The 17,034-nt window shown below is 42.6% G+C and overlaps 1 protein-coding gene across 1 annotated transcript in view; it reads left to right on the top strand.

The window, feature by feature from the left end:
* Positions 1 to 17,034, top strand: part of PRKN (parkin RBR E3 ubiquitin protein ligase) — a 1,209,190-nt gene that overhangs the window by 359,139 nt on the left and 833,017 nt on the right. Inside the window, exon 4 of the mRNA XM_070461506.1 lies at positions 6,484 to 6,700. Coding sequence (XP_070317607.1) covers positions 6,484 to 6,700 — 217 coding nt within the window. The remainder of the gene's footprint in view (positions 1 to 6,483; positions 6,701 to 17,034) is intronic.

The following is a 17,034-nucleotide window of genomic DNA, read 5'->3' on the forward strand; positions in this document are numbered from 1 at the left end:
ACCTCTCCCTCTTAAAGATCTTAAAATCTCCTCTAGCTAAATGTCGAAAGAATTGTTGTTATTTGCTCAGTCTTGCCCGACTCTTTGCCACCTCATGGACTGCCAGCACGACAGCCTTCCCTGTTCTTCACTATCTCCTGGTGTTTGATCACATCCATCTCCACTGAGTCAGTGATGCCAGCCAACCATCTCATCCTCTGACACCCTCTTCTCCTTCTGCCCTAAATCCTTCCCAGCATCAGGGACTTTTCCAATGAGTTGGCAGTTCACATCAGATGACCAAGATACTGGAGCTTCAGTTTCAACATCAGTTCTTCCAAAGAATGTTCAGGATTGATTTCCTATAGTATTGACTTGTTTGAGCACCTTGCTGTCCAAGGGACTCTCAAGAGCCTTCTCCAACACCACAGTCCAAAAGCATCAACTTTTGGTGCTCACCCTTCTTTATGATCCAACTCTCACATCCATACATGATTGGCAGAAAAACCACAGCTTTGACTAGATGGACTTTTCTCCAGTGGGCCCGAAATGCAGGATGATTTCGTCTTGAGATCCTTATGCAATTACATCTACAAACCCCCTATTTTCAAATAAGTTCAAATTCTAAAGTTCTTGATGGGCATGCATTTTAAGTAGATACTATTCAATCCACTATACTTCCTTTAGTTGGAAGAAAACTGAAGTGAAAGAGAGGTTCAGTTCAGTTCAGTCACTCAGTCATGTCCGACTCTTTGAGACCCCGTGGACTGCAGCACACCAGGCTTCCCTGTCCATCACCAACTCCCGGTGTTGACTCAAACTCATGTCCATTGAGTTGGTGATGCCATCCAACCATCTCATCCTCTGTTGTCCTCTTCTCCTCCTGCCTTCAATCTTTCCCAGCATCAGGGTCTTTTCCAATGAGTTAGTTCTTCGCATCATGTGGTCATAGTAGAGTTTCAACTTCAGCATCCGTCATTACAATGAATATTCAGTGTTGATTTCCTTTAGGATTGACTGGTTGGATCTCCTTTCAGTCCAAGGGACTCTCAAGAGTCTTCTCCAACACCACAGTTCAAAAGCATCAATTCTTCAGTGCTCAGCTTTCTTTATTGTCCACCTCTCATATCCATACATGACTACTAGAAAAACCATAGCTTTGACTAAACTGACTTTTGTCAGCAAAACAGTGTCTCTGCTTTTTAATATGCTGTCTAGGTTTGTCATAATTTTTCTTCCAAGAAGTAAGTGTCTTTTAATTTCATGGCTGCATTCACCATCTGCATTGATTTTGAAGCCTGTAAAGTCTCTCACTAAGGAATCAGTTAGGACCAACTGCTGAAACAGAAAGAATGAATACCATTTATCCTTTCTTACAGTCAAATGACAGAGTCTAGGCATTTGTCCCAATTCATTCAAGCTCTCAATGCCTTTTTTAAAAATTTATTTTTAATTGGACTATAATTGCTTTACAATATTCTGTTGGTTCTGCCATACATCAACATGAATCAACCATGTTGATTCACGTTTCCTCCCTCTTGAAGCTTCCTCCCATCTCCCATCCCCTCCCACCTGTTCACTCTGTCTGTGTCTCCATTGCTGCCCTGCACATAGCTTCATCAGCACCATCTTTCCAGATTTCATAGGTGTATATTAATATACAGTGTTCGCTTTCCTCTTTCTGAGTCACTTCACTCTGCATAATAGGCTCTAGGTTCATCCACCTTATTAGAACTGACTCACATGCCTTCTTGCCAGCCAGTGTCTGGAGGGCAACTCAAGGAGGCATCTGCTTGGTGTACAGGTGTGCAAGAGGATAGCAGTTTCATGTTCTATTTATTCTTGGTGAAAGAATCGTTACCTGTGACATAAGATATCCAGATTATGAAACAGGAGCTGACATAAGTAACAATGTGTTGTATTTATATCTCAAATTTTAAACCTGAGGCTGGAAACTTAAGGAATTTATAGCAAGGTGTGAAACCGTTTATCTCTGTGCCAGTTGTTTAAAAAAATATATATGAATGCCTGTCAGCTCTTGTTCCTTCCTTGCTGTTGAAGAGCCTGACTAAATATTTCCCTCTCTCTGTGAAGTCACTCAAGCTCAGGCCTGTGCCCAAGGGACTTGAAAGACCCGAGTTACTGAATGAGCCCCAGTGAAGAGCTCTTGGCTAGATTGTCTTACATGGCAGTCAGGCGTCTCCTTGACACAGGGAGAAACTTTTAGTATTTAAGAATAAGTGGCCTCTGATTATGTTTCTCCCCTCAAGAGTCATTTTTACAGCTCTTTGGTAGGTATGTGACTCTGTAAGGAAATACCTATTCTTACTTCACCTGTGAGAGATTCTTCTATTTCTTTTTCAAGACTTTTTTTTTATTTTTGGATTTATAGCAGTCAGGAGTTCAAAATGACCACTCTGGCTTTCTACTGATTCCAGATAAACATTTTCTTTGTTGTCTAATAGTCTGTTTAAAAGCCATGAAGTAAAACACAGCTGGTGCAATTCCAGCTGACTACCAACTTACTACAACCTCCAAGCAATGGATGTATTGTTTTGGCTGGTTCTTAGTTGCATAGTGGGCTGTTCTTAGTTCACCACTGGGCTGAAACCAAGCAAGGGGCACACCCGCTTCTCTTTGGTTGTGAATGAGCAGTGACAGGCCTGCTCGAGTTCCCTGCCGTGAGAAAGCATGGTTAGAATGACAGCATGAGAGAAATGGGAAAAGGGAAGAAGGGGAGGGGCAGGAGAAAGGGGAAGAGAAAGACAAGCAAAAGGAAGGGGAGAGAAGTGGCCCTCGTCCAGCGGCCGTCCCGTTCTTTCACTCACTTATTTATTTAGCAATTTTACTTATTTTTAATTGGAGGATAATTGTTTGACAATATTGTGTTGGTTTCTGACATATATCAACATGAATCAGCCATATGTATACATACGGTTAGGGCTCCCTTTGTAGCTCAGATTGTAAACCATCTGCCTGCAATGCAAGAGACATGGGTTCGATCCCTGGGTCAGGAAGATTCCCTGGAGAAGGAAAGGGCAACCCACTCCAGCATTTTTCCTGGAGAATTTCATAGACAGTGGGACCTGGTGAGCTACAATCCACAGGGTCGCAAAGAATCAGATGTGACTGAGCGACTGACACACACATATACACATATATGGCAGAGCAGCAGTGGGGATACGATTATAGAGAATAGACTTGTGGACAGGGATTGTTGTCGTTCAGTTGCTAAGTTGTATCTGACTCTTTGTGACCCCCTGGACTGCAGTTCACCAGGTTTCCCTGTTCTTCACCATGTCCTGAAGTTTGCTCAAACTCATGTCCATTGAGTCAGTGATGCCATCCAACCATCTCATCCTCTGTCATCCCCTTCTCCTCCTGCCTTCAGTCTTTCCCAGCTTCAGGGTCTGTTCCAGGGAGTCAGTTCTTCACATTAGGTGGCCAAAGTACTGGGAGTTTCAGCTTCAGCATCAGTCGTTACAACAGATATTCATGACTGATTTTCTTTAGGATTGACTGGTTTGACCTCAAGGGACTCTGAAGAGTCTTCTCCAACACCACAGTTCGAAAGCATCAATTCTTCAATGCTCAGCTTTCTTTGTGGTCCAACTCTCGCATCTGTACATGACTACTGGAAAAACCATAGCTTTGACCAAACAGACCTTTGTTGGCAAAGTAACGTCTCTGCTTTTTAATACACTGTCGAGGTTTGTCATAGCTTTTCTTCCAAGCAGCAAGTGTCTTTTAATTTCATGGCTGCAGTCACTGTCCCCATGGATTTTGGAACCCAAGAAAATAAAGTCTGTCTCTGTTTCCATTGTTTCCCCACCTATTTGCCATGAGGAGAGGGGACGGGATTCCATGACCTTAGTTTTTTGAAAAGATACTTCAGGGCATTTCTTATAAAGTTTACAATATAAAACAGTTTTAACTTGGTTAAAAACAATTGTCTAGTTTGTTGTCCTTTGTATTTAGGCAAGCATGATCTTGGATGAGTGAAAGCCCTGAAAGAACTCACCTGGGCAAACCGCGCCAGCCTCTTCTCACAATAAACCGCTTGCCGCACAGCTAAGGGGAACCATGAGTTGCCTCTGTCTGTCTCCTCTACTCCATGCAGAGCTCCCTGCGTGCAGATCCTAATGAGCAGCGAAGTTGTCCCAGGCCTGAGGTGGGAGGGACATCCAGGGTGACAGGGCTGAGACTCACACGGGCTAATTAGTGTGCAGCTAATTGACCTTTCCCAGTAATTGTATTCCTCGGCCTTTGGCAACCAGAGGGTGGGGGGCTTTCAGTATCTCTGTGTAGCATCACATCTTTGATCATAATGAAAACTAGCCGTAAGAAATGTGAAATAAATTCAAAGCATAAATCACAAAGTGCCAGTCTTTTCAAAGTCTTTATTTTTTTAAACGAAAGATCAAGTTGAACGAACAGTTTTTATTCTCATCCAATTAATATAAATTGGAGTTTGTGTTCATTCATCACTATGGAGGTGACCGAGAGCATGAGAGAGCGGAATCAGTGGGAATGATTTTTGGTTCTTCTGACTCCCACGGAATGCCCTAAGCTCATGCTGTCTTTAACCACATTATCTCATTGTTAGCAATAGCCATACAAAACATTTGTTAACCATTATGTTAAAAAAAAAAACACACACCTTGAAATGCCTTCCTAAATAATTGCCTTTTTTTTCTTTGTTTGACATAGAAAATACACTACAGTTAAGTCCCCTGTTAAAGTTTGCTAGGAATAATACAGCACTTGAGGGTGGATAAGGGTGTTATACTTGTTACCAGTATTGTTACATTTTGTATGGGTGTTCTTTAAATTTCCGAAGATGAAGGAGAATGGCAGCAGTGGGGGGTTGTTGAGAGAGCAGGGTCCTTGCTCCTTGGGAGAAGGGACAGACCCATGAGCAACTGTTTCTACCTGGTAGATATTCTGAAACTGAGACTTGTTGGTCTAGCTTCTGTCTTAGCAAATTATCTGATGTCCAAATTTAATTCTACTGAGTTTTAAAGCCTTGATTACTGTAGCCTTATAGTATAGTCTGAAGTCAGGGAGCCCGATTCCTCCAGCTTCCTTTTTTTTCCCCCCGCAAGCTTGCTTTGGCTATTTGGGGTCTATTGTGCTTGCATACACAACATACAATTTTTTGTTCTAGTTCTGTGAAAAATGCCATTGGTAATTTGATAGGCATTGTATTGAATCTGTAGGGCACTTTGGGTAGTGTAGTCATTTTCATGATATTGATTCTTCCAATCCAAGAACATGCTGTATCTCTCCATCTGTTTCTATTGCATTTGATTGCTTCTATCAGTATCTTATAGTTTTCTGAGTACAGGTCTTTGTCTTGTTAGGTAGCTTTATTCCTATGCATTTTATTCTTTTTGTTGTGATATTAAATAGGATTGTTTCCTTAATCTTTCTGATCTTTTGTTTTTAGTATATAGGATTGTGAGAGATTCCCATGAGTTAATTTTTTTTTTCTTTTGATTCTCATGGCTAAGACTATACTGGATAAAAGTGGCAAGAGCGGGCATCCTTGTTTTGTTCCTGGTTTTAGAGGAAACGCTTTTTCACTCAGTTTTTCAAGCAAGAATGATGCTTGCTGTGGTTCATACAAATCCATATATAGTTGCAGAGCTTTTTTGTAGATGTTCACTGGTTTTAATTGTGAGATAGGATGAAACAGTGAAAGATCAGAATTGTGTTGGTAACGTCTCCTCTTGCTTCACTGGCCTGCTGGTGTGATTGCTAGGGATTTTGGAGTATTTGTGGGGTCTCCTGGAAAGAAGTATATTGTAAATTGTAGAGAAAATTGCCCTGTAATTGGTAATAACAAATTCTTTGTACTTTTTAAAACAGAAAGAGGGGAAAAAAAAAACAGAAAAGGGTGCTAGTATTTAAATTTGGTAATGATAAGGGCATGTCCTTTCTGGTAAAACAGTTTTGAAACATATTACTTTTCTGTGTGCTTATGTATACAATGTGATACTTTTTTTTTTCCCTGCTAGACTTCATGTCAGTTTGAACACCACTTCAGTCTTTATCTATTGTTGCATCCCATTAACGCCTACAGTTCGGTGTCTGGCCCCAGTTCTCCATGCCTGTGTAACACATACGTGTGTGCTTATGCTGATCAGTCACAGTTGTCACCGCCCTTTAGGTTCCTGGGGCTTCCCTGGCGCCTCAGATGGTTAAGAATCTCCCTCCGGTGCAGAAGACCCGGGTTCAGCATTCAGACCTGGGTCCGTAAGGTCCCTGGGAAAGGGAATGGCTACCCACTCCAGTGTTCTTGCTGGAGAATTCCGTGGGCAGAGGGGCCTCAAGGGCTATAGTCCTTGGCGTTGCAAGAGCTGGACACGACTGAGCTCCAGGCTGCGTGCAGAAGGACGTAACCCTCTGTCTTTGGCACTCTGTAGAACTGAAGGCGGGTTCAGCTCCACCTGCGGTGTAACGCCTGCTCATTCTGGTTGTGATTCTGTCTCCCTCACACAGAGCTGTGACCTGGACCAGCAGAGCATCATTCACATTGTGCTGAGACCCCGGAGAAAAGGCCCAGAGGGGCACACACCTCGGAGGCGCTCCGACAGGGAGCCCCAGAGCCTGACTCGCGTCGACCTCAGCGGCTCGGTGCTGCCGGCCGACTCGGTGGGCCTGGCTGTTATCCTGCAGGACGGCGAGGAGAGCGGCGCCTCGTCAGCCCCCGGGCCAGGTAACTGGGGTGACTGTCCGTGGCCAGTGCAGGGTTCTGGGTGCTGAAGTCTCTGCAGAGAACGGCCTCACTCTGTGTGTGAATACGTAGATCACAACGCGTTCTAAATCACTGGACGGAGGCAGGACTGGGAGAGTGACGCTTTTAACAAGTACCGCAAAGCAGAGCTTTCCAATTAAGAATGAACGTAAAGGATGACAGAAGTGTCAGGACCGTAGTGATAGTACTTGTCTGTTTGTCTGGAGGTTCTAGGGGCGATGGGGTCATGGGATACATTGTACTGGGCTCAAAATATATGTACCGATATGTCCCTCTCCACGTTTGCCTTTCTTTTTTCTTCTGCTTTTGTTTACTTAAAATACATTTTGATTGATTATGTTTCTGATGAAATAGATATATTTTTTTTAAAGTAGAAAGAGAACATCAGAGGTAACTTTAGTCATTTTTCAGGTCATAAGAAAAAATGACAATGTCAATCATATCCCTTTGTGTAAAAGAAGTTTTCCTTGTCTCTGTTGTGCAGCCTATTTCAAAAGTTTGCTTTGGCAAGAATGACAATCTCTTTATTATTCTGACAATATTCTCTGTTTCCCTTAGTCTTTGGTTCTCCAGTCTGAATAGTCGAAGGTATAACAGGACTGTTTTTGAACAGGTGACAGGAAACATGAAATAATGACTTTAGAAGGTAGCTGTTTATTTCTCCCCCACATAGAGTGTCTGAAGACATCAGCTGCTCCGGGCTGGTATGACTTTCACAGTGTCAGAGACGTCTGGAACCAGCAAGATGGAGGCCTCTTGCTGAAATTACTAAGTAAAATTTAATAAATATTTATAAAATCATAAATCAGATTTAATAAAAAAAACAGAAGACTTTCCGGGGTGAGTGAAGAAGTGGAGAAAGCGCAGCTGTCTTTGAGTGGAGGAATGCATAGACCTAGGATTTAAGTGCGTGAGTGTCGTCCCGCTGATCCTGAGGTGGCTGTGTTGGGCTCTTCTTCCTTCCCATGGACTGGGCGTCAAGGAGACTGAAAAAACAAGTGGGGGATGAGGGAAAATGAGCACAGTCTAAACCTCTGCAGTGCGCTTGGTGTCCAGAATGAGGAATTAATGTAAAAACCAGACCCAAGCTTTGGGACCTGATGTTCCCAGCAGGGTGTAGACAAAAACATTCCCGAGAGGGCTCGGTGGGCGTGGCATTGAAAGCTCCTGAGATATCAAGCTCTGTAGAAGGAGTCCTCACGATACACATTATAAATCAAACAAAGGAATACTTTACCCTGAGTGGAGGAGCACAGATAAGGTAAACCAGAACATTGGTTCCCCAGAAAACGTGAGAAAATAAAAGGACAGTTTAACATAGAATACAATACAGGTATGTTTTATGTTAATTAAGACAGAAAATTTTTTAAAAATGGAGATCAAACAAAAAACAGACCTAATAGAAAAAGGTAGCTATTGAGTAGAATATAAATTTAACTACTAGAATTAAAAAGAAAAAAATCCTCAGCAGATTACTAAAAAGAGCAATTTATCAATGCCAAAGAGAGAATTAATGAATTGAAAGGTATATATGAAGGAATTGCCCATAGTGTGACACAGGTTAACGTGTTTACCAAAAAAAGTTCTTAGAGATGAAGAGTTTGGAATTAGATTTCCAAACATATCTGATAGGAACTCTTTTTTCCCCCCTTTCTTTTTTCTTTCATAAATTATGAGTGTATGATGATACATTTATAGGAGACTTGAAAAATAAAGAACAAAGTTGCATATAGTTTCACTATGTATTACAATTATTTTTTCAAGTAGATAAGATTTTTAGTTTGAGTTTGAATATCAATATCAAACTCCTCCAAACTGAGATAATGAATAGAAAAGTAGAAGGCTGTAGTAGAACTGAAAATCACTACAAACCAATTCAGAATCTTTAGATGAAAATTAAACCTTTACATGCATTACCTGAACATTAATAATAATATAAGTAGAATAATTATCATTTGTAAGTATTCAGATACTTTAGTATTTCCTAATGTATGTGACTCTACTATCTGGTCACTGGTTATTTATCTGAAGATTTTAGAAGTTCAATCTTGTTAGTTTATTTTATTATAAAATTGCCTTCAGTCTTCTTGAGAGTTTTATTTTATGATGAATAACTTTGTAATTATTGACACTTTCTGTTGGTTCTCGCTGTAGATCATAATACTTCTAGTGAAGAAAATATTCTCTTTCTATCATGACATTTATACTATAGAAAATTCAGGTATACTCAGGAGATTCTTCTAGATGTCTAATAGTCTACTGATATTTTAAGTGAAGTGTGTAATCATTTCAACCAACACAGTCAGTCCAGGAAACTGGTGTAAATTTACACTGTACAGTACCAGTGTAAGAAGGGCCAGCAGCCTCCTGACTGGGTCTGGTTACTGACTTTTTAACCTTGACTTGCCGCACGGCCCTCATGTAATCTGACCTCTCTTCACCCTGTTTCTCATTTACCCACTGACCAGTGGTGATCTGTTAGCTGCATGTATTTTGCTGGCCGGGAATGCCCTTGGCACCCCTTGCTGGCAAGCCAGTTAGCCAGCGTCCTGTTTCTTCCTGCATCACCCCAGCTCAGGAGTGAGCTCTCCCAACACCTTTCCTGTGCTGTAGGGGAGGCGAAATTTATTTTGCATGTGGTAAGGAACAGGCAGAATAAGGGGGGGTTGTCCAGGTCAAATTAAGGACTTTATCTGCATCAAGCTGAAAACTTTCAACTGCAAGGCGTGATCCCTTAAGCTCTGAAGTGGAGTCATCTCCTTTTCGGATGCTCATTCCTCTCATTGTTTTCTGTTTTGCACTCTAGTCCCTTAATGTGTGTCTCTGTGAGGCCAGGGTCAGATCAGTCCAGTTGCTCAATAGCAACTGATTCTTTGTGACCCCATGGACTGCAGCACGCCAGGCCTCCCTGTCCATCACTAACTCCCGGAGCTTGCTCAAACTCATGTAGGTTGAGTCAGTGATGCCGTCCTACCGTCTCATCCTCTGCCGTCCCCTTCTCCCCCGGCAAACTGACAAAGTCTAGTGAGAATGTTTGCTCAACGCTTATTCCAGAGTCAGTTAGGCAAGAACAGAGACTCAGAAACCCTCGCGCTGCCCTTACGCTGAGTAGGGCTGCACTATAGCAAATGTTTCCTGACCTTTCAGCTGTGAGTCCTACCTAGAGTCTTCAACCAGCTGGGGAAAAGGTCGGGAAAGACAGGTGGACAAATCATGTCAACCCAGAGTAAGCAGGTGAGTCTCATAATTACCAGTTTTATATGTGAAGCATCTCCAGTGTATTTCCTTTGGAGAAAAAGAAAAGAGAAAAGATCTCTGGTTACAAAGTGTTTGAAACCTTCTGCCTTTAGAAATAAATTGAAAAGAAAAAAAAAAAAAGCAGCTTTTTGCTCATTTCCAGGGGGGTTGAATTAGACAAGGAAGAAATGAGGTGCCCACCAAACGTGAGAGGGCCCCAAAGGGTGGAGAATTGGGCTGCAGCCAAAAAAGTCGATGCGACAAATAAGAACTGCAACTTGAGCACGTCTTTATAGGTGAAGAAGATAACTGGTCATTGTTGCTGGTGTAATGTAGCATGGTAGGGCCACTCTGGAAGCTGGTTTGACAGATTCTCACTAAACAAATAACCGACCACGAAGTTCAGCCATTGTGCTCCATGGTGTCTACTCAGGTGGGTTGAAAACATGGGTTCACACAATTATCTGCCCATGGATGTTTATAGCAGCTTTATTCATAATTGCCCAAATTTGGTAGCAACCAAGATATTCTTATACAAGTAAGTAAAGTGTGGAATATTAAGAAAATATTATTTAGTGCTAAAAAGTTTCCCTGATGGTTCAGATGGTAAAGAATCTTCCTGCAATGAGGAAACCCGGGTTCTGATCCCTGGGTCTGGAAGAACACCTCGAGGAGGAAATGGCAACCCTCTCCAATGTTCTTGCCTGCGAAGCCTAGGAACAGAGGAACCTGGTGGGCTACAAGCTATCAAGCCATGGAAAGACATGGAGGAGTCTTAAGTGCATATTACTAAGTGAGCGAAATGAAACTGAGAAGCCTAATATTATATGATTCCAACCCTTTCACTTGATGGAAAAGAGAATAGTATAGTGACAGTGAAAACCAGAAGTTGTCAGGGCATTTCGGTGGGAGGGATGAATAGTCAGAGTACAAAGAAATTTTTAGGACACAGTACCTATTCTGTATGATAAAATGGTGGATACCGTATCACTATAAAACCCATAGAATATGAAACACTAAGAGTGAACACTAAGAGTCCACTAAATGTTGGACTTTGAATCATAATGGTGTGTCAACGTACGTTGATTAGTTGTAATAAATGCCCTGCTGTGGTGAGGGATGTTGAGGGTAAGGCAAGCTGGTGTGTGTGGGGAGGGGGGTGTATGGTAATTCTCTTTTTGATGTGTTTTTTGATCAGTCTGGCTGGGAACCTGGGCTTCCCATGTGGTGCTCGTGGTAAAGAATCCACCTGCCGATGGAGGAGACACAAGAGATGTGGGTTTGATGTCCCTGGAGCAAGACATGGCAGCCCGCTCCAGAATTCTTGCCTGGAAAATTCCATGCCTAGGAGCCTGGCGGGCTATGGTCCATGGGGCTGCAAAGAGTTGGACAAGACAGAGCGACAGAGCATAGAACATATCAACACAGCTGTGAACAATAAATTGCTCTAAGAAATGAAGTCTATTAAAAGTAATTTAAATAGTTTTTAAGACTTGAGCCTTGGACCCATACTATAGATACATCATGGTTATTAGAAAATATGTTCTGATCAGTAATTTTTTTTGCCAGTGGTTGAATGTTGTACAAGATGAAAATTATTCTCAGATTGTGAATTAGTTAGGAGCTGCCACATAACAAATCAATTAGAGAAAACTCCTAATGAATTAAAGTAATAAAGTTCAGACCTAATTCTTGTTTTATCCAAAAGTCAAGTCTCAAATACTTGAAAATGTGTATTGTACATACCAGAGGTTGTAAATTTCTTGTGCATTGGGCAACTTTAAACCTCCCCTGAAGCAACAAAATTTTGGCAGTCATAGTAGAGCAACATAAAGTCACTATCACATCCAGTATTACAAATACTTCATGATTATTCAAGACATTTGATTTTTTTTCTGCAGCATAGAAAAGTTTACTATAATATGCTGTTTCAATATTATAAGTGAAAACAGAAAATGATATTGCAGTGTTGTGGGAATTTTGCCATCCTGACACGTGGGGCGGGTTTTTGAGGTAAGGAAAATAGTCCTGTGTTCCTTTCCCAGAAGTATGAGCACCGTTCCTAAAAGCAGAATGAGTTGCTCTTTCCTTTTTATTGTTCTTTTTATATACAGTTGGCCCTCCACATCTCTGGGTTCCATATCCGCAGATTCAACCAACTAGGGATGAAAAATATTTAGAAATAAAAAAGTTCCATGAAGTCCCCAAGAACAAACCTTGTATATGGCAATCACCTAGCAACTGCTTACATAACATTTACATTGTATTTACAATGATTCACATAGTATTTACATTGTGTTAGACGTTATAAGTTATCTGTTGTTCTTGTTCAGTTGCTAAGTAGCATCCAACTCTTGGCAATGTCATGAGCTGCCACATGCCAGGCTTCCCTGTCCTTCACTATCTCCCAGAGTTTGCTCAAATTCAGGTCTGGATATGTTTTAACATACATGGGAGGATAAGTGCAGGTTATATGCAAAAAGTGCGCCGTTTTGTATAGGGGGCCTGAGCATCCCTGGATTTTGATGTCTGAGGGGGTTCCTGGAACCAACACCTCATGGACACTGAGGAATGACTTACTGCCGTGTAATTAATTACTTGTCACATTTTTGCTTTTGTCTTGGAAGGTACACTCATCAGATACAAATACGTCTTTTACACTTCCTACCTTCACTGCCTGGAGTATGGCTGCTCCTGGATATAGTGTCTGTCATACTGCCAAAAAGTTTAATCAACATATAAAATGACTCACAATTCTATCTCATCCCATATGGTAGGGTTAAATGGTGAATACCTGCCTGTAGATAGCATGGTTGGAGAAGGAAATGGCAACCCACTCCAGTATTCTTGCCTGGAGAATCCCAGGGACGGGGGAGCCTGGTGGGCTGCCGTCTATGGGCTCACACAGAGTTGGACACGACTGGAGCGGCTTAGCAGCAGCATCAGCAACAGATAGCAAGGTGCGCCATGCCAGGGAGTGTGCAGAGCACCCATCACAGTCTCAGAAGTCAAAGCCTCAGTCGAGGTGAGATCCTCAAGCACTCCATACAGATCAGCGTCTGTGTCAACCAAATGGTGTTGTTCAGTCGTGTCCACCTCTTTGCAACGCATGACACAATTTCTTTCTTTAAATGCAAAAGAGATATGCAGTCTAGTCAAGCTGGACTGGATTGCCTAGTGTCTGCGTGACAAAGAATACACCAGAGAGGAAACCCCAGATGCTTCCATGGGTGAGCCGTTGACCTCAGCGTGATTCCATGCGGGCTGGGTGGGTTGAGCTCTCTGCCTCAAATAGGGAGGACGCACGGAGGCCAGCCTTCTCACCCTGCACTTTCTTCCCACCAGTTGGGGCACACCTGAGTCTGTGGAAGCATTCTGGGTTGCTGTTTTTACTTTTAGAACATGAGCCGTGGGGGAGAGTGGTGGGAAATGGTGGTTTTGAAGTTGTGAAGGTTCGGGACAGTATGTGCTGGCGACCTTGGGACATTTTCCATTTTCCTGAAGTCCTCTCTGCAGAGTAGTGGTGTGATTAAAAGTGAGAGGAGAGTTGCCCTCGGACTCAGCGAGGGCTAACATGACTGTGTGCTCCTTCTTGCACGGCCTCTAGGGCATGAAGGGCCTGGGGCCTCAATGCCCCATTTTTGCTCTTGGAGCCCCCGAGGACTTTCAGAGGATGCTGCCCAGTTCCAGGATGGTCAGATTTGCACTCGACAAGAGAAAGGGAGATGAGGCAGTGTATTTTCAGCTGGTGAAAGTTTGTCTTGGGACTCATTGGAGCATTCTAATTAATCCAGATGTGCCAGAAATGCAGGCAGGTGGCTGGATTCATTTTGTGTGTGTGTGTGTTTGGGGGTGTGTGATTTGGTTAGAAAGAAGATAAAGAAAAAATTAAAAATTAACTGATAAAAATTGACTGCTTATATAATGAACTCTTTTAAAGCTTCCTAAATTTTGTGAAACATTTATTGAAGCTCTTGGATTGTATGACTGGGAGCTTCCAAAAATTTTACACCTAATTCAGAAATGTTTGTGCCAACTATGGAAATTAGCTTTTTATTTTGTATTAGGGAATAGCTGGTTTACAAACCATGTTGTGATGATGTCAGGTGAATGGTGAAGGGACTCAACCGTACATATACATGTATCCATTCTCCACCCAACCCCGCTCCCATCCAGGCTGCCACATAAATGGGGCAAAGTTCCCTGGGTTTTTTATAACAGAAACAGAAATCCTCATGACAAGTAAACAAACCATCATGACCTTCTTTTTTTCATTCACCCTTTAGGTGATGCCATAGAATGAAGCCCAAACGTACACTCTGTAAATCTATTGAATGATAACTGCTTTTCCAAATGATACTCTTGAATGTCTGTATGGTCATGAAAGTTCTTCCTCAATCCCCAAAGATTAAATTGAATTTAACACCTTTGGTGTTAGAAGTGTGTTATTACACTCATTCTTTGACAGTTAATGCTCTGCCTTCCCTGTGAAGGGCAATTAAACTAACCAGAATATTCAGCCCATCTTCAGGAAAGAATACTCCAGTAGGTTGCTGTGACCTTCTCCAGGGGATCTCTCTGACCCAGGGATCAAACGTGTGTCTCCTGCATTGCAGACAGATTCTTTAGGACTGAGCCACCAGGGAACCCATTCAGTCCATCAGTGGAGTTGTAATTTGCTTGGGAACCAAATGGCCAATTGTTTGGCTAGTGATTAAATTAGAATCTTCTGAGCCTGGAAGGTTTTATATATCCTGGGTGTTTACCACAGTGCCTGTTTCTTGGTAGTAGGCCTTTAATAAATATTTGTTGTTGCTGAAAAATACTCTAGGCAAAAGTGAGAGGTGTTTGTTTCTAGTCCTTGAACCATGAGCCTTATCCCAGGGAGCAATATATGTGACCCAGATGCTAAGCTCAGTGGCAAAGAGCCCAGGCTCTGAAGCCAGGCTGACTGAGCCCCATCCTGGCTCAGGATGCCTCCTACCAGCTCTGTGACCTTGGACAGTTTACTTTCCGCTGCTCAAAGTGTGGCCTGTGAACCAGCAGCATCAGCATCGCTTGGGAGTTTGTCAAAAAGGCAGACCCTCAGGCCCCATCCCAGACCTGCTGAATCGGAAACTGCCGTTTAATAGGGTCCACAGGTCAATTACACACCTTAAAGTTTGAGACTCGCTGGGCCTCAGTTTCCCCATTTATAATATAGAGACTGATGAGTTACCTATCTCATAGACTTGATGCCAGCTGGTTCATGACCAGTGCTTCCACCAGAGGCTGACATGTACTGAGCAGTTAATAACTTTTGGCCATTTTTGTTACTTTCCCTTTTCAGCTCACAGGATCAAAAGGCCTGATATTGGCCCTGAAACTAAAATCAATCTAAGTTTATAGATCCAGGGCTACCACATCAATTCATTTTAAAAAAACAAAACAGAACTTAGGTCCCATATTTTGGAGACTTCCTACTCATGACTACTTTCTTTCTGCTTATTCTGTTTTGGAGTGGGGCTTTTTTATTTTATTTAGCTTTTTTATTTGTAACTGTTGTCACTTCTACCACAGGATTAGGAGCAAATTAGAACAGTGTGTGTTCTAGGGTAATGAGAATGACAAAATTTCTTCTGGATGTTCTCTTAGACTTTTAAGTTTTCGTTGCCTTTCAGCTTTAAGTCATGTACAGTGATGTTGGGTTGTTTCATGTTCCATTAGACAATGCGCTACTCCTTTTAGAATATTCCATCAGAAAATGCAAATAATTTTTGGCTTTTGACAATCTGTATTTCATCATTGGGAACAGCATAGACAGAAATGAAGTTTCAATAAGGAAAAAAAGGAAAAGGATGATGCCGTTTTAACTTTTCTCTTGGGACTTGCTCAAAGGGCCCCTTGACTCCTTGCAGTATTTTGAAAGAGCAGATTAGCTGGGGATCAGTCACAGATGTGGACCCTGCCAACCTGGCCCTGGCACCAGCGATGGATGAGAGCAGTATGGGGACAAATTAGTGTTGGGCTTAATGACGCAGACAGATCTCGGGTTCTAAGTCAGCAAGTAGACGGTGCACACAGGTTCAGATTTGATCAAACGGGGCACCTGTTTCAGACCAGAGTCACTATGTGAAGTTTCTTTTTGATGTTTTGCATGCATGCTCATTTGCTTGAAGTGAAGTTGTTCAGTCATGTCCGACTCTTTGCATCCCCATGGACTGTAGGCTACCAGGATCCTCAGTCCATGGAGTTTTCCAGGCAAGAATACTGGAGTGGGTTGCCATTTCCTTCTCCAGGGGATCTTCCCGACCCAGGGATCGAACCCGGGTCTCCAGCATTGTAGGCAGACGTTTTACTATCTGAGCTACCAGGGAAGCCCAGTCATGCCCAACTCTTTGCGACCCCATGGACTGTAGTCTGCCAAGCTCCTCTGTCTATGGGATTTTTCAGGCAAGTATACTGGAGTAGGTTGCCATTTCCTTCTCCAGGACATCCTCCCAACCCAGGGATCAAACCTTTGTCACTTATGTCTGCTGCATTGGCAGGCGGATCCTTTACCACTGAGCCACCTGGGAAGCCTTTTTTTTCGTTTTTGTGAATCTAAGATGTGGGTCTTTCTGCTGTGCTGTGTCTAGTCGCTCAGTCGTGTCCGACTCATTGAGACCCCATGGACTGTAGCCCATCAGGTTCCTCTGTCCATGGGGATTCTCCAGGCAAGAAATCTCGACTGGGTTTTCCCACCCTCTTCCAGGGTATCTTCCCAACCCAGGGGTAGAACCAAGGTCTCATGCATTTCAGGCTGATTTTTTACCATCTGAGCTATCATACTCCCAAGAATCCTGGAGTGGGTAGCCTCTCCTGTCTCCAGGGGATCTTCCTGACCCAGAAATTGAACCAGGATCTCCTGCATTGCAGGCAGATTCTTTAACAGCTGAGCTACCAGGGAAGCCCATGTGGAGCCTTATATGGGCCTAATAGTATTCACTCTTAACACAGCTTCAAGAAAAAAAGGTGTATGCATTTTCATGATGTTCTGCCTTTCAAAGACTAGACACTTTTCACTAACCCACTGACAA

This window comes from Odocoileus virginianus, chromosome 34 (assembly GCF_023699985.2).
Source record: "Odocoileus virginianus isolate 20LAN1187 ecotype Illinois chromosome 34, Ovbor_1.2, whole genome shotgun sequence".
Lineage (NCBI taxonomy): Eukaryota > Metazoa > Chordata > Mammalia > Artiodactyla > Cervidae > Odocoileus > Odocoileus virginianus.